Source organism: Lepisosteus oculatus, chromosome 7 (assembly GCF_040954835.1).
Source record: "Lepisosteus oculatus isolate fLepOcu1 chromosome 7, fLepOcu1.hap2, whole genome shotgun sequence".
NCBI lineage: Eukaryota > Metazoa > Chordata > Actinopteri > Semionotiformes > Lepisosteidae > Lepisosteus > Lepisosteus oculatus.
In genome coordinates, this window is record NC_090702.1 from 21,536,457 (window position 1) to 21,561,407 (window position 24,951).

Below are 24,951 nucleotides of genomic sequence, written 5' to 3' on the forward strand. Positions count from 1 at the left end.
AAAGTGTTAATATTTTTAATACCGTAAACTATTAGAACAAAGTATTCAGGCTTTTTGCATTCCTAGGTTTTTATCCAACCTCTTAAGTGAAAAGGCTTAAGTAAAACCAGTCTAGGTGTTTCCAATGAATAAAATATTTTTGGTGTATGCTTATTTTATTGTTGCTGTTAAATACATACTAGCATGTATCTTTGGCCTTTTTGCCAATCTGAACCCACAATGTTGCGGTAATATTCAATGATGCGCAGAGTTCCCAGTTGCTGACAAGAGTAACACCTGTAGTTAAAGGTCGCCTCTTCTCCATCTGTTCAAAACAACACTCTTACGGTGACGGAAACATTCGGTGAGTCTAGAGAGTAAGGCTTCGGTGAAAAAAAAAGGCTCTAGTCTGGAAACGCTGGCTTGGGTGTTGGCTTCTGTTTTCTGTAAAATTAAAGCAGCAGAAATAGATTGGGCAGTGCTGAAAGAACAGCTCCCTCGTTGCAGTGAAGTGCAAGGGTTTTTCCCCTATACGTATTCCGGTGATTAATCTATAAATATTTCAGAAAACATAAATATTTGTGAGAAGCACTATTAAATATCATGAATCTTGCGACATAAACAAGCGGACAAACTGATATTTGAAACCGCTCAACTACAATGAAACAATAAAAGAAGGCTATGTGCCTCCACATATAAACCATTGTAGTTACCCTCTAGAGCTCTTAAACCAAAACGTGTTCTGTTTTCTTAATACCCCTAACAATTAATATTACTCTACTCGTAGCAAGAACATATACATTTAATAAAAAAACAAGTTTTTTTTTTCTTGAAACTACTTTTGTTTCCTATGAGCTATAGGCTATGAATTTCGTTTTTTCATAATGCTGTGTATAATTTTAAGACGGTCTAAGAACTCATTAGATATATTTTCAACAGACAGGGAAAAAAAAGAGTTGCCTGTCTTATGCCACGTCTCTTAATTTATAAAACGCCTTTTTAAAGAACCACGGGTGAAGGATATGTTTCATGGGGTGTGCCCTGGTTTGATTTCAGGATAAAAGAAGCAAATTGAGTTGCAAAAGCGAAGAGTATTTGATGATTTCGAAACACAGAGGCTCATAAAATCCCAAGAGTGAAAAAGGAGAAGGTGATTGATCAATAGTGAGCAGAGATATCATTCCGTTTGACTTCACCTGCTTGTGTGCGAGAGAGGGGAAGAAAGGGAAGGGACTGATACAGGCAAAACAGCACAGCACGCTCGCAAAGAGAGCTGTTGCCTGAGATCATTTGCACAGGGAGAAACCAGGGGAAGTCTGACGTGCAGTAAACGGATTTTTCTTTTCCTTCAGATTACCTACAGCAATGCAATAATACACAAGGCTTTCAATTGAACGTTTAACAAAATGAAAGCAATTTTCTTTTGACGAGTATCACGTTCGATGGCGTTTACTGATCTTACCGAAGTGGGAGGTACTCAACTGGCTTTTACATAGACTACTTTTTAAAAGAAAAAGAAGGGGGAAAAAAAGGGTAGACAAAGCTGCGATCTCCCATTTTTTTCGAGTCATGTCTGATCCGAAGCGATGGGCAAGATCGACGACAACGAGAGGATAATCCTCAATGTTGGGGGAACCAGGCACGAAACGTATCGGAACACACTGAAGACCTTGCCGGGCACACGGCTAGCTCTGCTCGCTTCCGAGTCTGATATAGAGTCCGGGGTGGATCAGCAGCAACAAGTCCCTGGCTACATCGAGTACAACCCGAAGAACAACGAGTACTTTTTTGACCGCCACCCTGGGGTTTTTGCCTATGTACTCAACTATTACAGAACCGGGAAACTTCATTGCCCTGCCGATGTCTGCGGTCCGCTCTTCGAGGAAGAGCTGGCTTTCTGGGGTATCGATGAGACCGATGTGGAACCCTGCTGCTGGATGACCTACCGGCAGCACAGGGACGCGGAGGAGGCGCTCGATATTTTTGAAATAAGCGGGGAACCTGGGGTTGGAGAAGGGGAGGACGAAGAATTGAGTAAGAGGCTTGGCATTGAGGACGTGGTGTCACCCGAAGGCAATGTCAGTCGCTGGAAAAAGTGGCAACCGGTGATTTGGGCTCTGTTTGAGGATCCCTATTCTTCCAGAACTGCGAGGGTAAGATACTGGTAAAGCATCAGTAACATAAACGGAACGAACTCTTCAAAGCACAAATGAGAGTTAAGATGCTAAATTTGAATAGTATATCACAGTATTTTCTGTAGTAGTTATCACCCCTTATAGTTGACCGCCTTCGTATTCCAAATGAATAATGAAGTTCAAGTGGACCCAGTTTATTAATTTTCAAACCCAGCTAGGGAGCTACACTGTCACCTTCTAAGATTAAATCGTGCAATAAAGAGCCTCACTTTCCCGTGTTTTTAAGTATAGCAGAATGCCAAATAGAACTACGATTTATGACAATGCTTTCAGTATATATATAATAAGGCAGTCCCGCCCCCCAATGTTTCGCGTTTTACATGCATGCACTCTGCATTGCTCAGCATAAACATAAAGATCCTATAATAACAGTGAGTTAGTTAATCGTGATGCAGTCAGTCATAACTCCAATTTACGGACATTTCATTAAAGTCACCCCAGGCAGCCTGTAGTTACTGTCATTAGACAGGATTTCTGGCCAATATAGGAGGCTGCAATACATTTAATTTAATATAAAAAACTTTCTGCATACTGGAATAAAATACATCGAGACATTTATACCTGTAAATAAACACTATACAAAGGATACTCATGTTTTGCATTCAATCTGAAGCGATGTTTCTATATATAGAAGGTTATAGAAATTCAAATCGAGGTTGTTATGGAAACCTGTTGTGGAGGTGGCAGTGAGAAAAGGGGAGAGCAGGGTATTTCTTTGAATGAACTGTAATAGGTGGCATTTCATCAAAAACGAATAAAAAACCTGCAGGTTGCGTTATACACCCGTTGGTCTGGAAACGTGATAAGTCTTACCCGCTGTGTATGTTTTTTTGAAAGTTTAGAATATTAAATTTCTGTCTATAAAAGCGCGCATTGCATTTTTGCGAAGTATACTAAGTGTTTCTTAATAACAGCTCACATTTTTGCAGGGGACAGACCTGCGACACTATTATCTCCTTAGATGTCACGAAGGCATCATGGCGCATGTTATAAAATATGGTGAAACGCAAGTGGCTCTGATGGCAAAAAGCCAGGTTAATTAGTCTAGACGGTCGTAAGACATAGAAACTATTTTTAAGTTGTTAGTGCACAAGCGTTTTAAAGAATGATTCATGTTGAGGAAGACAAACAGAAAGAGAAGGCAAACAACAGAGGTTAACATCCATAAAACGAAAGATCACGTTAGAAAATATATAGCAATTAATTCAACAGAACACAATCATAAAATATGATATGCAGTTATAATAAAACATGCCGCAACACGGATCTGTACTGCGTTTCCAAGGGAGGCGCACTGAATATTAAAGCAACATTCCCATGCTAATTAGCTCAATGCCCAATGTCTACGACTAGAGGAAATAATGTTCTTGTTGTTTTATTGTAACAAATCAGTGAAGTTACAGTATCTAACAGTCTTATCATATGAAAAATCTATTATCTTGAGTGTGTAACTAAATAGCCATCCTTTAGTAAGATTTATAAAGTTACTTAATAAATACACATATTCATGTAGAACTAACATGCTCTGATCAGGTTGTGGAAAATTTGGACTAGTTCTAACCAAAAAGTTATTTGTTTATCTTTTTTAATGCTTCATCCTTTGGTGAGGAAGGTATATAGCACTTAAGATCTGCTTTTTATATACAGGAGGGAGTTCATCATGAGACATATTTATTTTCCAAAACAAGACAAGTTGAATAATATTCAGATAGTGTCGATATTAATAAAAATAATTTTGTGTAACAGCATCTCTACCATTAGAAACATTTCAATTGCTTTCCTAACTAAACTTAGGTATTGGAAGCTTCCCTACATGGACAAAAACATAATTTAATAGATTATGAAACATGATTTTAGTTTGTTTCCTTATGAATATATAGGCTGCTGAAGCAGTCATATAGTGACATTTTTGTAAGATGATTTAGAGGTAAAAATTATTTTATGTTATGTTTGACATGAAAATCAGCCACCAAACACACAGGGTGCGTCAAGCCTACAGTAGTTAGTCTATTATCATTTAGATATGACAATGACTAAGCTATCAGCGTCAATAGCCCAAGGATGTGTCTTAAAAAGTGAATTTACTTCTGACTTTTCTAGACAAGAGGCACCTTTGTATGTTTGGGTGGAGCTTAATGAGTCCCAAAACTTAAATACAGTTATTATGTGTTGGAAAAATAAATTGCTCCTACTGTACTTTAATTAACAATCACAAGACTGAAACAACAGGAGGACTCTTCTGTTACAGTTGATATGATGTGAACACGTCCATTCATTCATTGAGAATGCTGCATCTGTTAAGTCCAGTGATGCATCACTTCTCTCAATAGTGTGATTTATACACAGACTATATAAACCTCTCTCCCATGTGTAGCAACTATAATAGCCTCTTTTGATGTGTTGAGAGTATTTGCTGCAGTCATTATTTCCAAGTGTCTGCTCCTCAAGGTGAAGCAAACTGGTAATGCTCTCGACCAGTTCAGTGATTGTACTGGGCCACCCCTTGCCTGTTCTTAAAATAGACAATTATCCCATGAGTAGCTACAGTGTATCCCCTTGTCTTGCTGTTGTGTCCTATTATGATCTTGGAGACAGGGACATGGTTCATCTAAGCAGACATTGCGTCACCTCTAAGTGACAAAATAAAATTGAAAATGCCTACTCTTTTTCTATAAAAGACACCATAGCATTGTCCTAGACTGTTGCTATAATCAATAATTAATTGTTTCTCTGGTCTCCTAATCTTGGGCTTTGTGAGCAATCTGCATTTTTAATGAGACAGGGGAAAAAAGTGACCTTGTTCTGTGTGGGAGATGCATTTGCATTTGCAGCATTTCCAGTATTGTACATATAGTCATCCTAGTAAAACTGAAGTGCTAGAGAAAGGCTAAAGGCTAAGTTATTCGTATTGTCTGTGTCTTTGAATAACTGCCAAAGTTATCCTTTTATCTGATATAACAACGTCTGCATGTGAAAGGAGTCTGTCTTGGAGTTAAAGCAGATTTCCAAATGGACAAGCTTAAATATTACATTTAGGGGCTGCTTGCTTGCCACTTCAATTCACACAGCTTTGAATGCTTTTAACTATACAATCAAAGTTTAAGCAAACTCTTGTTTCAAACTCTGGATGAAGGTGAAACCTTTTAGTGGTTGGGAAAAATAAAATTGGTCCTAAAGAAGGTCCTTAGAATTTTAGAGCTCCAGTTGGAATTTTAAACAATATTAGAATGTAGAATAAGAATGCTAAACAGACTGCCTGTATAGGACAGAGTTCAGGAATGGCAGCAGAGTATTTAAAGATATCTGTCAAGGTGATTCAATAGTTGGCCAGTCATTTTCTGTTAGCTTTAGAAATATACCAGAAGTGAAAACAAATCATTTTCAGTTTGTAATAGATGCTCACACCATTTAAATTACAGTAATATTATCTCAAGTTCATACTGATATAAACATGGTGTAATAAAAAAGCATGTTATGCCTGTTGCTTTAAATATTAATATTATTACTAGGTGTTTTCTCTCTTCATTTCTTTCTGCTATGTTATGACATAACAATCAAACTAGCTTACTATTCTGATATTTTGCTTACTATGGTGAACAACAAAGCAGTCTTCAGTTTACTACAAAATAGTTCTTCATCAGCCTTTAAAACCCATGCTGTAAGTATTCTAATGTCACTGAGGACAGAGCGTCTTTCAGATTCTTGGAGTGTTTAGTTGCTGTTGCAGCTTGAACTGCTGATCTAGCCTTGCTGAACTTGTGAAATCGGACAGACTGGAAATTCAATGCCATAAGCTGACAAATAATGGGCAAATCTGATTAGGAGGTCCATGGTTAAGAAAATGACATACTGTAATTACATGATTTTGCCTCAAATGTTTAAAGATGGTAGCACTGTAGTGTAGGGATTACCATTGCAGACTCACAGTGCTGGGGCCCTGGGTTCAATTCTTGACCTGGGATGCTATCTGTGTGGAGTTTTTATGTTCTCCCCATGTTTGCATGGTTTTTGCCAGGTGATCCAGCTTCTTCCCACTGTCCAAAGAGATACTGGTTTAATAGGCTTCTGGGAAAATCGGCCCTGGTGTGAGTGTGTGCTTCTCTGTGTGTGTCTTCTGATGGACTGGCGTCCCATCCAGGGTGTATCCTGCCTTGTGTCTGTTGCTTGCTGGGATAGGCTCCAGCTCTCCCACAATCTCAAAGTGGATGAAGCAGTTAGAAAATGGATAGACGATGGATGGATGTTGAAAAAACTTCAAACAAAGCTATACAATGCCTTTTATTGTTACCTTCAATGCAACAGAGCCTCAGGTGATCTCATAGCTCCACACAGAAGACCATCTTATTTTGACGTGGCATCATTTTTGTGCCACCATAGGAAACAATGGCTTCATTATTGCTTTGTCAACCTGGAATGCATCACAAAGATAATTTCCACAATAGTTATACCTCTCTACACTTGATGGGCAATATGTATACTTTGTCTGCCTTTAATTAGGTATCTCATATTGCACACCTGAAGAAGGCTTAACAGCCAAAACGTTCTGTTTCTTTTCTTCACTTTTCAGCATGGAATAAACCTTTACTTGTTCCTATCTCATATTACTGTAAATCACCTTAAAATTGTTGGTCGATTTGTGTTAGCATAATGATACTATGATCGTTATATGGTGGTGAAAATGTGACAGGGCAGTTTTATTTAGTTGCAAAAGAAAGTGAAGAAATTTGCTTTTTATACATACACACCCCCTGCTCTGATTTTCTTGTTTCTTTGAGGATGATCGTTTGGTAGGTGACCAGAGAGGTTGACAAGGCTGAAGGAATTACTGTAAAATCAATGGTTGTGTGAAAGTGAAATGGCATGTAATGCTTTTGAAAGTGAATGTGTCTTTTCTACCTTCCAACATTGTTTGATAATTAAAATTGCCATTCCAGAATAGAAAAAGCAGGCATACAGTACAAGAAATTAATTTTAATGCACCAATGTGCTAAAGGTGTTCAATACATATATAGTATGAGTCTTTACCAGAAATTTACAACAATTTAAAAAACCTGCTTGCACACCTAACAAAAAGTAGAAAACAGAAAAGCATTATACAAACTGTATTAAAACCAAGGTTTTTAGTCAATGGTTAAAACCAAGTTAATTTATTAAACAACCATTTCTACTTAGAAATGACCTGGCCAGGTTGTTTTGCAAGCAAAAAGCTTGTGATGGCTTGTTGCTTTAATTTCTGACATCAGATTGATCAGATGGCAATATGTTTCAGTCTCATTATGTCATTCTGTTGTGAAATTTCATAAGAGTTCACTTAATCTCTCAGTTGAGCCACACTTATAAAGATGATTGCAGTATTCCGTGATTCATGGTAAGATGAATTGCCTTGTAAGGCTAAGGTCAGTTTTTGTTAGCTTTCTGCAGTTATTCTTGATCTTTCCTAGAGCTTGCCTTATTTTTCAATCCAAATACTCTGAGAAAGTAATTTGAACACTGTGGCCTTAGGAATACATGACGTTTAGAGTATTTGGGTGTTACATGTGTAGAATGTGTAGATTTGGGTGTTACATTCCATCCCATTTATGTCTTGTATTGTTTATATAGTGTTGTGTAAACCTACCAAATGGAGGATATATTTTAAAAATTAGAGCAGGAAATCTTTGGACTTAATTTAAATTCTATATGTATGTTTGGCCACTTCAGACTGTAGCACTTTATGATTCTATTAGATTGCAACATAATTCATGGTGACAACATGGCATTCAGACCATTATACTTTTCCTTTTTCGTAAACAGTTACTCATTCCATAGCATAATTTATTTTATAAGGTCCCACTGTTAGCCTCCACATCATTTGTTAAATGCATTAAACAATCTTTGTAATAAAACCTTTTTATTGTATCTCTGTAGAACTCACTTTTAGGAAAAAATAATATATTCGTTTAACCAAGTGAGCCACATTCATCCTGAGAAGGTCAGAAATGAATTTAAGGTCTGTGTATGCACTAGTCTTTCTCAGTAAAATCTAATAGTGGGAATGCTTTGTTTTGCTAGGAAACATGCAAAGAAATAATAGATTGTGTATAAAAACTGCAATTTATTAAATAGCCTTAAATCCAAACAAGAGCAATGTATTCTCAGTGTTAGCAGTTATAAATGTTAATGAAAGGTTATTGTTTATTCAGATTATGCAAGGTTTTTCTAAATACAAATACAAATAAGTTTGAAAAGCTCCATAAATAAAACATGTGATCAACAGCAGAGATTGAAAATAATTTCATAAAGGTCAGTGTTGAAGAAATGGTTTCCAAGCCTTAATCCTCAAAAACGGTGGTGTATAAATATCAAAAGTAAATTATTCAGGAACTGAAAGTTTATTTGGAAAAGAAAATATTTGATATTACAGATTTTTTTCAATTCATTGACTAATGCTGCATCCTAAAGCAGGAGGGTGTAGTTTTCTCTTGATGTCTGAGCTGCTTGTCCTAATGCTATGTGTTGTCTCTGTGTTCCATTATCAATGTAAAATGTTACTTGTTTTTATTTCTGTAGTTCACCAAAGTTGGATTGTGATGGTAAATCTTTCTTTTTGTCTGACATCATGTTTTTAATATTAAGCCTGCTTTTACCACTTAAAAGGTTAAAATAATACTGTCTGGATGTCTCTGCACGTTCAAAGATGCTACCTCGGCAGGCTATGCTTGTTGTCATGGCAACATTTTGCTCATGCTTTCCTGTTTTCATTGAAAACTGCCCGGTCTGTGAAACCAATTGATCTCAGGAAGTTATTCAACCATGAATTCCACTTTCTAACCCTTTACATTCTGCATATTGTACTACATTTTAAAAGTTTAATCATTCAATCATGGTCAGTTACACCTGTATTCTTTTCCAGGCTCTACTCTCATTTAACATTTGAAACCTTAGTAAATCTAAGGCTTATTCAAAATATATAGTGGTTCTAATATGTATTTGTACAGTACGTCCATTGTACAAGTATATATTGGACCCAGTGCATGTGTATGCATTTGAAACCTACTGCATTTACAAGTTGCAAAATTTCATTAGTTCGTCACTTGGAATCTCACTGTTCATCATCTTTTCTGTTTGTTAAATAAAAGTTATTTATGAATTTTTATAATCAAATAATGACAGGATTCACTGTAGGTCACTAAATCCACGTTGTTGTTGAGAATGTTTTAGTTCACATCCCCTCAAGACCAGTCAAGATTTATTTTACCATCTTTTTTTCTGTTGATCACTTTAATGCAACACATAACACATCAACAACAGTTCTACTGGAGGGATTGGGATATTCTAACATGCTTACACAACATGTTGTGTCCCAGGCTGGCTGCCTTAAAAGCTTACACAGTCTTTTTCATTTGCTAGACATGCTGCAGGTTATTTCAGTGTGTCTTCATGTGTCAGCCATATTTTTGGAAAACCAACAGGGAGGCTGACTCAATTATACATTAACCACATTTCTACAAAAGTTTAAATTTAACGTGTTCCATTTTTTCCCAAATAGGAAAACTATGTGATATTATGGAGTAGTAGTCTGTTACATTTGTTTCACATATTAACTATGAACATGTGAGTACCAAAGATCTAGACAGTAAAACATTTTTAACTTGTATTTTACTTATTCAAAAGCTCCCCGTTTTTAGTGCTTTTCTAGAAACAAAAAAAGTGTTTTTAAGTTAAAAGTTAAGGAGGAGAAAAGGCAGTGAACACTATCTTACCATTATTCCAGAAGTGAAATGATTGGGAATGAGTCAGCAAAAAATGCAGTACATAGAACAATGATATAAATGAATAATAACACTTTGTGAAAGGCTTTTATTAATTCAAATCTACCTTTGCCTGTCTTAGAGCACAGGACATTGGTATATTATAATTGAAACCCACCTTTTTATTTTTCAGTATCCCTTGGACCCACCAGTTTGGGTATATTTATTACCAGGCAAAAAATATTTTGCTAATGTGTAGAAAAATTTCCATGTTCCATGTGCATTCTACCAGATTACTCTATAACTCTGAATCAAAAGTGCAACCTTGCATACTGTTAGATGAAAAAAAAAACATACAAAACAATAACATATTTAAAAACAGACTATTATATTCTCATATAGTATATATACTTCATATTATATGCTTAATATTTACAGTAGTGACTATTTATAATCTTCATACATATATTACATATTATTATCCATATTACATATTAATATGAAAACATGATATCTTCACTTGTTTGTCTTTATTTTAAAAAGCCATTCATTTCTTTCTAAAAGTGCAAGCATTAGTGCGTTGTGTAAGAATGTCCTAAATTAATATCTACATTTAGGATCCATTTGAAATCTGGGTTTAAACATTTCAACATATTAGTTCAACATAACTCTTTCATTTTTCAACCATGACACTACTTGAGCATGCAGCAATTACTTACTACTGCACATTAGCATATTCATGAAATGTTTGTGAAATAAAAAAAAAACCATATGCATGAGCAAGTTATGTGCCTTTGAAACAGCATGTTTTTGCACTTTACCCTTTTCAGGGAACTTGTTCCACAGTGTGTTCTACTAGTGTTGCAAAGGAATTTGGTCCAAAACATCCACGAGGAAAAGTCACTGTTTCAAGAAAAAGAATCCTAAAGCAGATCGATGGACTATGGATCAAATGTTCACTTTCTCTGGACAGAAGCACTGAAACATAGAGACTGATGGATTATTGTGCTGACTTCATAGCCCTTAAAACAAAGGGAAAACACTCTTCACAGGGCAGTTAACTTAGTTATTTGGAGCTAAAGAGGGAGCTGGTATTTTGTGATATTAATCAGCTGGTATTAATCACCACCAACTGCTGATGCAAAGGAATATACAGTAGGCACTGTTTTTTTTTCTGAAACAGCAGAATCATGTTTGAGGGGCATGTAGAGCTTTCATATCTGCAATTATGTTTTTGACTCATATCTTTGTAAGAACTGCTGAATGTTTATTGCTGAAGGGAATTAAATCATTATGAAACAACCTGACACAGTCACGTGTAGTTTTGTCTTTGTTTCAACACAAATGTCTTAAGGAGGAGAAACCCTGTTGGATAATACTGTTACAAATGGGGCTGGACAGATATTTTAACACAATTGACAAAACACAAATTGTTACAAAATTGGGGTTCCGAAACTGGTGAAAATCAGTATTTGTATGAGCGGTTTAGTCAATCTGAAATAATTATTCATAACCCCCGACTTGAAAGTGATGTTCTAGCTGTATACCCATGCGGCTGGTATGACTAGAGGCACGTGAATTCTTTATTCTCTTGCACAACTTTGTTGAGAGGAGTAATAATCCAGGAACACTTGGTTAAAACACATATATATGTTTATATTACCATAAACTACACAAGGCGCAAAACACGGAACACACAAAGTTACATTATGTACAGTATTTACAGACAAGGCATTTCAAAGGGCTAACATTCTGGTCACCCAGAAAACCCCAGACTGCTACTAAACACTAAACTCTTAATATGTCTACAGAGGCCACACAACAGATGATCTACCTTCTTACTAAATAAAAAGTAACCTGCAGTTACATCTCTCTATGCACCCTGGATGCCACAAAATAAATGGGAGCCTATATCCCTATCCAAAATGCACCCTAAGCGGGAAAGATGAAGAACAAAATATGGTAAATAAAAGGTGGCAAAGTGATAAAATGTTTTGGCATTGCTGTTTCACAGAGCTGGGGCCCTGGATTCAATTCCTAGGATGTTATCTGTGTGGAGTTTGTATGCTCTCTTCTGTTTGCACAGAATTACTCCAGGTGCTCCAGTTTTCTCCCACAGTCCAAAAACCTTTGTGGTAGATTAATTGACTTCAGGGAAAACTGGCCCTGTTGTGTGTGTGTTTCTGTCTGTGTCTGCCCTGCAATGGCCTGGTGTCCTGTCCAAGGTGTGTCCTACCTTGTGCCTGTTGCTTGTCAGTATAGATCAAGGCTCCCATGCAACCCTGAATTGAATAAAGTGATTAGTAAATACATGGAGAAATGGTTCAACCAGTAAAGGTGCTTGGCCATAGCAGAGATAGAGCTCTATAGCTCTGTCAGTGTAAGGCTGAGTATATGCTATATTAGTAGCTGACTGTGACTGGGATCTCCAGAAGCTACTGTAGTTGCCCTAGTAAGGTGAGCTTTTGTCAGTTAGGACTCAGCTCTCAGTAACTCTTGGCAACTGCCACATGCCTGTGATCTTGCAGAGATGTCAATGAGAATATGCAGTAAATAAAGATGATAAACAATTAGTGATTCCAAACATGCTGGCTATTAAATAACAAAATGACTGGAAATCCCTGTTTAAAAAAGTTTGCACATCTGTTGCAATGAAATTTACAATCCATGTCTGACAAACAAATTAGCATTAGAAACAAATAGTCCCAATCTGAGGAACATGATAATTATCTTATGCTTAATATCCTTTCTACTGTTTTTTCATTATGCGTCTCTTATCATAAATTAGGTTTACCTGTTATGAAGTATTTAGGACATTATTTTTGCTTGAGACACCAAGAGGACCAATCAGATTAGTCTCTTGTGCTGTTGAGTGTGGCAACTAATTTTCGATCCTAATGTTTTTGTTCAGTGAACAGGAGGCAACTACAAAATCGTGTATGGTCTTTATCACATTTTTATGGTAAGTGTCAGTTGTGAGGAAGACAAATTTTGCATGCTTAGTTCCTCAGAGCTCTTTGTCCTGAAATTAGTTTAAGGTTACAAATATACCATATGATATGCATCGGGTAAGGAAATTTAACAATTCTCCTTTATTATTGGTAAATAAGGTCTGTTCTTTTAAATTTTTGATTTTGAGGTGACGTGTCGACATTATAGTTCAAAGAAAAAATGAGAAAATCTGAGATGTACTATATGATGAACTCTTGAACAATACGCACATCTGGTCAGTACTGTAAATACTGTATGCCATTTACAGCATACTGTATTTATTTTCATTAATCTGGAATAATATTAAGAATATTAATGTTCATACAGATATAATTATTAATTCTCAGATCCTCTGCATCTGTTTGTTCATACAATTGCAGGTGTTAAGAATATTTTTATCCAAGTAAACCCTTAGAAAGAATTAAATGAAATGGTTTTCTTTTATTGTTTAGTTTCACCATTATCTCTACTGTGTGATGGATACTGCGTGAACATATTACTGGCTATAAGATATGAACCATCCAAACAGAACCAAATTAAATTGTGGCATGCCTTTCCAGATTATTTCAACTGCATGATGCAGGAAATACTCTAACTACGACTAATAATAAATACCATTAAAATACAATTTCATACATGTTTACCAACAAACAAAGGTAAATTATTTACGTCAATAGTGCAATAATTACAGTTTAATAATTGTATCTAAATTGAGAAGCATGATGGTCATTTCTGTATTGTTCACATTACTGCTGGTAAATGAACCATGTTGGGAATGAAGTGAGGGCTGAGCGAACGCTTCTGGGTGTGTGTCCTGTGGCCATTGTTGAATTTCCATCAATAAAGCGACAACTGAGAAATCACGTGCGCGCATTAGAAACAACAGGCATGATCATTATTTATCCATGACCTGTATGGCTCATGAAATCAAGGGCAAACTGAATGTGATGGACTCTCTTCCTGGCAGACTTCAGTCATTTTGAAAATGTCTGCAAACCAGAGCAAATCAGCCAATATTTAGAAATTCTTAGCAAATCGGCTTATGTAGATGATGTCTAAGGACTGCACATATTCAGTATGCTATAGAATAAGAGCTTTTTCTAAAGATTGAGATTTCTTTCCATTGCTGCTATGGTTCCAAATAAACAGAAGGTACACAGAATTAGCCTGTGGTTTCTTCACTCATGTTTCTTAGTAGATATTTAAAACAATTCTTCCTATTGTTCCTGCTAACTATTCCTGCAAAAACTAATTACCCAAGATTCACACTTTCAACAGCCAGGATTCGTACTTAAAAGAAAAACCAATAACTTAATCCAGTACTGTTTGAAATTTGGGAGGAGATTGCATGTTATTCTCATGGTCAATTGGGTTATTGATTTTCTTCCCACTTCCTAAAGACCTGTAGGTGAAGTGTGAGTTGCTACACTACTGATTGACGTTTGTACCTGGCATGAGCAGTGATAGTTACGAAACATAAACAGAATACAATATGCACGATGAACCAAATGGCATACTCTCATTTTTATCCATTTTGATTTCTAAGGTCCCCATACAATACAGCACATCACTAATGTTGTGATTAAATACATGTACTGTATGGCACATCTTTTGTTTTTCTCAGAATACAGAGCATTGATTTTGCTCCACATATGTATTGCAGAGGTAATAGTACACATCATTTCATAGAGAGACAAAATGCTTTAAATACAAATTCCACTACTAACTGAATTACAAACTGAATTCAGTGTAAAGCAGGCATGTCTTGTACTGTATATAAAAGATTTCTACTGTAGTAGCAGACATCGTGGATTTAATCAGCCAGGTTTTTGTTCACCTTACAGACAGTTTCTCATCTCCTCAGCAATGGAGTATTATTGTTTTATTTCACATTATCAAGATCTTGCCGTTTCCCAGAGCAGTAGCCTTATAGCACCCAACTCCAGAAACAGGCACAGCTATAGAGAAAATACATCATGAAATTGCACCTAATACTGTAAACCATATACACAATGGAAGAACTCATTGGTAAAATGTCAGTGCTAGCTTTGGAGGTGACTTGCCAATTGCTAATTTCACTTTGTACCATTTTCTAGTTGCCCTGATAAAGCACTGTAAACCCGATAAACCTAGTCATTAAATAAATCTTTGAAGAATGCATCTCCTTTAAGGCAAATGAAGCATTTCCTCTCTTGAATTTCCTCTTTCTGACAGCTGCTTAGAAGAACCAAGCCTGAATGCATCTTTTGCTTCACTGCTTACAACTGGAAGAGATTGCAACGGAATGAATAAGGCTCCACTCAGTGCAGGAAGTCAGAAACTGTTTCTTCTGTCTTCTTTGTTTTGCATAAGGTTAACAAAGGGGTGCTCACAAAGCCAGATTTCATTTTCGTTCCCTTTTTATTTTATTGTGTATGCGCCTTCAGTATTCTTCAATAAACATTGCAGTATTGAGTAAAGTGATGTGAAATTTTGTAGCTTATGGTGATTATTGGCATTTTCTAGAGAGATTATATTCAGTTAATTACCTTCATAAGTAGTATCAGGGCTAATATGACATGAGTTTCATCGGCTTGTAAATGAAGTAAAAACAATTAAATGTTATGTCTTAAATAGCTTTTTTTGTCTGGATTTAACTTGACATAATTGTCAGTTAACTAAGCAATTTGGGAGAACTATACAGTATCTTCACATAGACATGTTATTTGATTTGTTGGTTCCAAAAGGGAAAACAAGATCCTGTTCCAGAGGAGTTTTTTAGCCACATCTTGCAAGAGATTGGCTGTGACATGTTAGGGGCTGCCAGGTAAGTCAAAACCTAATTGAAAAAAAGTTGGGGGAAAAAAAGCAAATTGCTTTACTTTGTTTTTAAATGGAGTGAGGGAGTCTTTTAAACCACCTTTTGCTCACAAAGTGTAATTTAAAAGTCCTCAGCAGAACAGAAATGTCTCAAATGCAAAGTCTCTGTGATGTGAAGTAAGTTTATATGGTTTGTTCGGAGAGCATGAATAAAGATTTAAAACTAAAGAGTCTGGAATAGGAAGCTGTTAATTCAGACTTCAATCTGTAGAGGGGAATGTAGGGAATAGAATGAGATTCAGAAGAGTGTACTGTAAGTTCTTGTGTCATTGCCTCAAGTCAGCAAGTCTAAAATACTGACGTATTCCCACACCAACCAACATTGACTTTCTACTTTTTATCGGGGCTACCTACTACTATGAAAGCTGATTTACTGTATAATATTGGTTTACTCATTGATAACACTCACTAATATATTAATAACATATTCTATAATATATATTATTAATATATTAATAATCATCCACCTTCATTTATCTTCAAATACTTTGATTTATGTACAGAACTGAATGCTTATTCTCAGAGGTTTTCTATCAACAGCCATGCTACTGTATATACATGAACAAAGTAATGTTTTTTTATATGAGAGATAATTCCTTGAGGCCGTACTATAGACGTGTGTCAGTGGATGGAACGGTCACTTTCTGTGGCTTTATTTAAAATAATGGGAGAGAAAATGAGAATAGCACAGTAGCATTATACTTAGTGATCAAAAGCATACAATCAACTTAAAAACTGGGAACTAGATTCCTGTGGCGGATTGGGAATTCAGATGTGGAATGCTTTTGATCATCTGTTGCAGTTCATTGCAACTGAAGGGATATCCCATTGTGACATCATAGCACACAGCTATCACACACTGCTTTCTTCCCAGTGCTTTTATTTTTCAGAAGACAATTACAGAGGTTAAATAAGCTGCACCATAAGATTCCTTTGTGTGGAATGTGGCAGTCACACAAACACAGCATGATATGACCTTTTGACTAGAATCTCTGAAAGGGTATATGAGAGTGTTTAATATAGCATAGTATTGAACGGAGTCTAAATAAGAAAACACAGAGCAGCAGGGAAGATACAGTACATCTACTGTAAAATTAGAAAGATTAATTTTAGGTATGATATTCAGAAGGCTTCATCTTTTTTTGGCTTTCGCACATCATTTGAACTAAAGGTGTGAGTTCTTGATGGATACAGACATCATGTTGCTTTTTATGCAGGAGAGATGGCAGTGAGAGACACCAGTGTTACTCTTCCTGTGTGCCAAAAATGTCTCTGAAGGTCTACCAGCAAGGAGGTGATTTGCAGATTGTTAATATGAGGTGGCAATTTATGCATACTGTACAGTAGGTAGGAAGGGTTCTTTCTATGACAGGACAAAACAAGAAAAAAGAAAACTGCCAAAAACAGGAAAAATGTTCAAAGCTGAGGAAATAAACAGTAACAAAACCTAAGGTTATAAACACCTGGGACATGTTGACTTGCATTGTTTAATGTTAGGATTGAGGAGAGAGATTTGAAAAGAAACCACAATTTGTGTTACACGATAACATGAATATCAGCCTGAATTTGTTTCTCAGCAATGAGTGTGTTTTGTGACTGCACTGATGAGTTTGGTTAAAACATTATACTTTATGTTATTATTACTATTACATGCATTTTACTTTGAAGGGAGGAGGTGGTGTTAACTTAAAATGCACTTTTTTACTGAAACCTGCACAGTTATAACTACACAAAGAATAACAGTATCACTGTATGTTTTTCTTTTAGTTTTACTGGACAAACAAAATATCTATATGAGAATCAACAAATTCTTCAACCTGCACAAAATCTGCAGAATATTTAAAGCATAAGAAAGGTTACAGACAAGAGGAGGCCATTTGGCTCAGCTAGCGCATTGGGTAGAGATACTGTACTTGATTAATCTTAGTAGGTCTTGCATGTTTCAACTTCATCAGCTTGGCCAGTCACTCTGTAAGGCATATCTACAGCATGTAATTGGAAAGGGTTCCCGAAGGGGAAATCCTTAGTGCAATACCTCTGGGAGGCAAGATTTCAATCGTAAATATCCTCCTGGCACATTACAATGGTAAATTTGTATTAATATTATATTTTAATGTTATTGTTTACCATGATGTCCAATCAATGTCTTGCTCAGGTGATTTTTGTCTCTGTTCTTGCTCAGGTTGAGTCTAATGCTCACACACAATCATCACTGGTGGGTATGACAGGGTGTTGTAGGTATTGCTTACTTAATTATTTTATTTGCTCTTTAATATAACTAGTTGCTAAGAATCAATTTAATAGAATTGATTATATTCAATAGAATATATTTGCAGCTCAGTTGTGCCCATGCAACCACTAAATCTCATTTACATTTTATTTCTACAGCACACCTACTGAACATGGAAAGTAGTATTGCTTGAAAATTTTATGATCTTCAATGACCACTACATATTCATAGCACAGTCTTGTTGTTTGGATTAGTTTTAGTTATCCGTATCGGAGAACATACAGTACTGTGAGGTGATACAGTAGCCTGACAGGAGACACAAAATTTAAGGTTTGTCCAACAAATACCCTGATCTATTAACTAATACTTAAGTAACCATTTTCTATAAATGCACATTTAATGTCCAATATAGAAAATAAAAAAGTCATTGAAAGGACCAGAACGTTGAATTTATATATTACGTATTAAAAACACATAAGCTAGTAACTAGTAATGACAACTGAAAATAAATTCTGATTGGTTGAAAGGATTGATTTGTTACTTGTTACAAAAACTACGATTGGAAGTAAAAAAATGTCAAGTGGGAGGTGCAGCATAGCAGGTAAGCACTTAAGGTAACAGGTGAATTGTGGTTCAGGTCCCTGCTGCGGACACCAGCCAATACAATGTAAATAACATAAGGAGACATAAGAAGATATGAAAATATTAACAAGTTCAAGTATCAGGTAGAACAGAAATGAAATGGCCTGGCAAATTAAAATATAAATAAAAACGGTACAATTTTAAAACTCTGAAATGGTGTTGTGACAGCTTCACCCCTTAATCTCTTGTAGCCCTACTTTAGTTTATTCAATGCAAGCATATAAAGTGATCTTTTGGGGCTTTTAGTGGTCTGACTTTCCCACCTGTTGTGTAACCAGTGTGCTGTGTATAAAGCTGTGTGGTACAGCTATAATTTTACTATTTGTCTGCCAAAGGTAATAAAAAATTATTATTGGAAGAATTCCAGAATATTTTCAAGAAAGTTTGTATGATTTAATGATTGATCCAGTGCATGCAATTTATCATATGCTTAGGCAATGAAATGTAGTTAACTGCAACATATTTGCATTTCCTGTATGTTGCAAAGCTAGGTGTGTACCTGGATTACCAGCTACTAGTGTAATTATTTGAGTATATGTGGTAAACTAACATGTGTTTACAGGTTTACATTTAAGTAACTGAACAATGCTAGAAAAGTGTTGGATTCTCTGGTTGTCTGCATTCAACCTTTAGCAATCAATACAAGGGAACTATGAGATAAGCCTTTTTGAGATAATTTTCAGGAACTGGGCAACTCCTTGTAAAGATTAAATTTTAAAGCAAGTCCTAAAATATCTTCAACCTCTGCTCTGCATGTAACACTATGAGCCTTGGAAGTTAAGTTTGCCAGATGAAAATGGCAAAGTCATTGACTTTGGGTCTCTTATCTGAATCGCCAAGGATATCACATTTGTGCTGATGCTGAATCAATCACATCAAACACACACGACTTCAGTTTCAGTTGTGTAGAGGTTAGTGCTAGGGCAATTAAACTAAGCCCCGCCAGGGACAAACTGTTAAAATTTAATGCGGACCCCTTGTATAAATGTTTTCTTCTTGTTAAAGAAGAAAAAAGCACTGCAGTAGGGAAAGGAAAAATGGTTTAAAGAAGCTGTGGGTGGAAAAGAGAAACATGATAGTACCGTATATAGATATAAAAAAAAATCTGTTTCAGAGCAGTTATTGTGTAATGAGACATGCTTGGGAACAGCATTTATGGGTGACAACTATTTATGGTTGAGGAAACTTCTGTTGTAAGTGGGCTGAAAAATGAATCTGTTTTTTAATTTTATGTTACAGTATATGCAGTAGCATCTTTTCAGGATGAGTACAATCTCTGTGTACTTTACAATTAGACATACTACAGCAAGGGATAACGAAAGAGCTGCAAACTACAAAAACAACAGCCCTTTACTGTTGGTACTGTACAGCTGTAGTAATAACAACAATTAAACTTTATTTTACATTAGACCTTTTAGTCTTCAAAGCAGGGAATGTGGTTTATTTTGCGATGCTTCAGATATTTAGGACATTGCAACAAAAGGTTGCCCAAACACTGTAAAAGGACAGTGGGAACGCATAGTAAAACAGTATCAAATGAGCAAATGTCAAAAGCAAGGAATTAAATAGATAACATATCAATTACATATAGGAGAATCATATTATATAGATCTTGAATTTAGGTGAAAGGATTTCAAAATTAACGTCAAGCCTATCAGGAAGCCGATGCAAGTACCTTGAAGGCAGGAGCTCTAGTTTCCAAATGCTGAACATATTGTAACTTGTCAAATGCAGTTTTACAGTCTTGCAGGTAGGGTGTTACAGCAGTCAAATCCTTGTTAAAACAAGCTACCGAGACAGACACCATAGGATACAGCTTGACAATATTTCGCAGATTGGGAAAAAACAAGGCTTTAAAATATTCAACACAAGGATCAAAAGTCAATGCAGGAATCAAAGATCACTCCCAAATACTTTGTTTTAGATTGAAACTTGTGTAGTGCTATCAATTGACAGACAACGTTACGATGAGAGCAACCTATTAAAATGTTTAACATCACTTTATTAACCCTTACAATTTCTTGCATTAGGAATTATCTTTTCGCATACCCCAGCTCGCTCTCCATGAGAGACACAGATAGGGAGAGAGCCTGGAGTCAGAGCGCAGGGTCTGCCATTGTACGGCACCCCTGGAGCAGTTGGGGTTAAGGGCCTTGCTCAGGAGCCCAAGGAGTAGGATTCCTCTGCAGGCTGCAGGATTTCAACCGGCAACCTTCTAGCCACAGGCACAGATCCATAGCCACAGAGCCACCTCTCCGCCCCATATTCACATGGTCTTAGTCTTGGCACTATTGAAATGCAAAGTGCCATATACTTGACATATCCAAAAACAAATGCAAGTACCACCCATGTTGTAGGCTGATTTTAGATTGACAAAAAATGTATTTTTTTTTCAATCAACTGAGATTTTAGTTTTGATGTTAATTTGAGTTATATTGATCATTATAGTTATTGTAGTTCATATGCAGCTAGGATAATGGCAACTTACTGGTAATTCTAATGTTAATTTCTGTTCAGTATCTGAGTGGTAAAACTCATCCTTCCAGTCAGGATATCCCTGTGTGCTTGCATTGCTCTTTAAGAGTATCTTTTAAAAACACAGCAATGCTCTTTCAGAGTGCTGGAGTCACATACAGTAAATCATTACACTTTTGCATTGACCTCCAAGCTGCACATTGTCCTGCATATTATTGTTATTCCTGTCAACGATGGCAGTAAATGTAGTAAATCTACACTTTTCGTTTTTACAATATAGTGGCCCTTTTTAAAAAAAAGTTTCCACCATGATTTGTATTTTTGCCAAGTACAATCAGACCCCCCATTTTAACTTTCTACATGATTAATTGGGTAACCCAAACTCTATACTTCTTCACGACTTCACCAGCTGTTCAATATGGTCATGAGGTTTTTTATTTGTTGCAGTATAACTCTACTGCATGCTTTTAAATCTAGGGTGTGCGTGACCCATGTTAAAATGGCAATCTCTGCTTTCTTCCACAGGGGGTTTGGTACAATAGAAGTCCAGCATGGGCACCATCTGCGCAGTGCCTGCCCTTGATTCAGCTCAGCAAATACACTAAAAAAAAACTGGATAAAATTACACTGATTACCATATACAGTATATCCCACCCCGAAAAGGACGTTAAAATGACCCAAATGTTACTAATTACTAAACAATGCAGTAGTGGCAAATTAAAAAAAGGCTTTGCTTTCCTGCAGCTTTTGCTTATCCCTTATGGCAGTCCAGTTGCTCGCTTACGATTTACTTGACTGAACATGTCAGGTTCTGCCTTTTGAAGTGGCTGATGAGACATTTGTATGATCAAATCCAGAAGCAGAGATGCCAAGGCCAGAGTGAAACCTTTTTCAAACCACAAGGCATAACCCTGTTAAGAGAACATGTCAGAAACTCTGGCAGTTATGCTCACCAAATTACATTATGTTTAATGTACAATGAAAAGTCTTGTTTTTAAAATGTTATGTTCTGATTTATGAGAATTATTTTCAGCAGCATCTCTAAGCTGTATTGTAGCTTTCTAATGTAAGTTTATTGTTTTTATAGACAATTAGATTTATCCATTAAGTGGGCTCAGTTTTTCCCTGGTACTGGGTATCCTGTCCTGTAACATGTTATTGTTTGATGTAATGGCAAATAGTTTTGATGGAGTGTAAAAATACTTCTTTTACAGGACAGGTACTGTATATTTTTTTTATATTTACAAAATGTATGTTGTATTATAACTGGAAATTAAAGACACAGTGCTTTATTAATTAAATAAAGATAAAGTTCTTTATCCTTCAGAGATGACTAGGCAATATGGACTATTTTTACACAAGAAGCGTAATACTTCTAGATTATTCTAGATTATAACAATAAAATGTTTTTTAATAAAAAATTTTTAATAGAAAAATTTTGGTCACTTGTATTTAGCTTTTTAAAGATTTGTTTACTAAAACAGTTTGTTGTTTGCATTGCACTACAGTACTGTACAACATTAAGTCATCATACTTCATTTGTCATGTAGTTTCTGAATCATAGTTTTAATAGCAAAACTATATAGAATTTGGAGATTTCAGGTTTTACACCTGAAAATATGCATGGACATGATTTATGAGCAAACTCCAAATAAGTCACAGTATTGTTATCTTTTTATCTCCCAAGTCTAATTCAAAGATAAGAATCCTTGCAGATGTGTTGCCATCTGTTGCACAACAACTAGTATAAGGCCTCAAGAACACTAAGACAACATTGCAGCTCTTAACATGAGTCCCTTCCTCCAAAAAAAAAGGAAACTGGAATCATTGTGTCATTCCTCTTACAGCTGTTTTTTTCATCTGTGACTCTTAATTGAATGTTATCAATCTGGTGTTTCTTTAAATTCAATCACTGATATATTGCATAAAAGTGAACTAAATACATAAATGGTGGTCTGTGGTGCTATTTACAGTAGGTTCCTGAATAGTAACTGGCCAATCATCCAAAAAACACAAGGACACAATAAGCAGCTGAAAACTAGTTTGGTTCTTCATAACATGCTGTGGGATAGTAAATGTGATAGTTGATTGTATAGTATATAATATATAGTATATAGTATATTTTAGTTATTTGAACAAGTAACAGCAGAGCATATGGTGTGGTATATTTAGATTTTCAGAAAGCTTTTGCAAAAAGCTGTTGGTTTTAGGTATTCAAGGTAATCCATGTATTTGGATTAATCAGACGTTAGTGGATAGAAAACAGAGTTAAAGATGAAGGTGAATGCTTAAACAGGGGGATGAAATGAATGTTGTAGTAAAGTGCTACAGGGATCTGTGTTAAGACCACAGAGCTTCCTAATTTATATTGATGATCTAGATGATGATGTTATAGTTAGTAAATTATTGTACATTTGGAGATAATACCAAAAAAGAAGAATTCTGAAACATTTGTAGAAGCTGCAAAGAAAATGATATAAAACAAAGTTTTAGATGGATTTCTGAGCCAAGAATACTGGAAAATACTTGGCAGATGACAAGTGCACAGCTAAATATTAAATGGGAAACACTGACCTTAAAGAACGTATGGATGTAAAATCAGTTTTCTTAAAATCATCAGTGAATCACAAAAGAGAAGACACAAATGGAAACTAGGTGAAGGGGAAATGCATTGTAAACAGAAAAAGAAGTTTTATAAAAAGGGATGTGGGAGTCTGGTAAAAGCTGCACAGCCACATTGTCAAAGCTGATACCATCGCTTCTTTCCAGAAACAAATGAGATCCTTGAGAACCTGTTCTCTACTACATAGTAAATGAGAAATGAGCCAGATGGCTCGATGGCCTCTTCAAAGTTTGCAATCTTTTTATGTTCTTATTCTTAGCCTGAAGTGTTTTAAATCTAAAGATAAGTGGGTTTCTAAAACAAACCAAGAAAGACACACTTTAGAGTGTTTGGCTAAGACAAGTTACTTGTCTCCAGAGGTTTTCCCATGCTGCTTACAGCATAGTGGAACAAAATTGTTTAGAGTGGAGCAACATACTCCAAGGGGTTTTCCTCAGGATTATGCTGTACTAAAGACAACTCAGTGACCAAAGGATTGTCTTACAGACTAGTCTCTTCATTCTGATAGTGAAGATTTTAGGAACAAGTTTGACATTTAATGAACATTTTAGTTTGGTTGTATTGCTATTTGCAGAATAGTGTTCATAGAACCTTTTATTAGAAATAGCGCAACGAGTTAGAATAGCTGTATTCACAAGTTGCAGAATGACCTGGTGGTTTTTGCTGCATTACAAAATCTGCTTCACTTTCCCTTTCTCCAGATAGAATTGAGATTAAATTCCCAAGGCAGGTTTCCACACCTACAGTATGCAATCTTTTTGTTTTTGCAAATAACTTCTGATAATTAGGAGCACGTTTGGTCTAATGGAAGAGCCTTGGAAATGTCTGGTAAAACAATTTGGACTTGCTTTTCAGAATGTTTGGGGTTCTGTCAATGTCTACTGTACATAGAGTTGTGTTAATTCTGGACTTCCATAGGGTACCTTAATTAGATAAATTATTCTAGCAGATTTTGTCAAGTTTAAAGTATTATCTGCCATTATGGTGTTTCACTATTTGTCTTAATTATTATCTCCTTGTGTTGTTCAAGATATGTTGACATTATAGGAATGTATACTGTGAACATTCTCATCTATACTCAATGGTCAAAATGTGCTTTCATACAATTCTGGTGTACAGATCACCTTGAACCCTTCATATTGTTACAGCTTCAGGTGACTTAGAAGTGTCTCTTAGATTTTAGATAAAGTTCATGCCACTGGGAAGACTAAATACTAAAAGAGAGGA

The 24,951-nt window shown here is 35.8% G+C and overlaps 1 protein-coding gene across 3 annotated transcripts in view; it reads left to right on the forward strand.

Annotated features, from left to right (window-relative positions):
* Window positions 1-549: 549 nt before the first annotated feature.
* The window catches only part of kcnc2 (potassium voltage-gated channel, Shaw-related subfamily, member 2), a 94,195-nt gene continuing 69,793 nt past the window's right edge, over window positions 550-24,951 (forward strand). The window contains exon 1 of one of the 3 annotated variants that reach the window (XM_015352918.2): window positions 550-2,132. In XM_015352918.2, coding sequence (XP_015208404.1) covers window positions 1,566-2,132 — 567 coding nt within the window. In that variant the 5' untranslated portion in view covers window positions 550-1,565. The remainder of the gene's footprint in view (window positions 2,133-24,951) is intronic. The other 2 variants (XM_006633528.3, XM_006633527.3) reach the window with 2 other exon arrangements.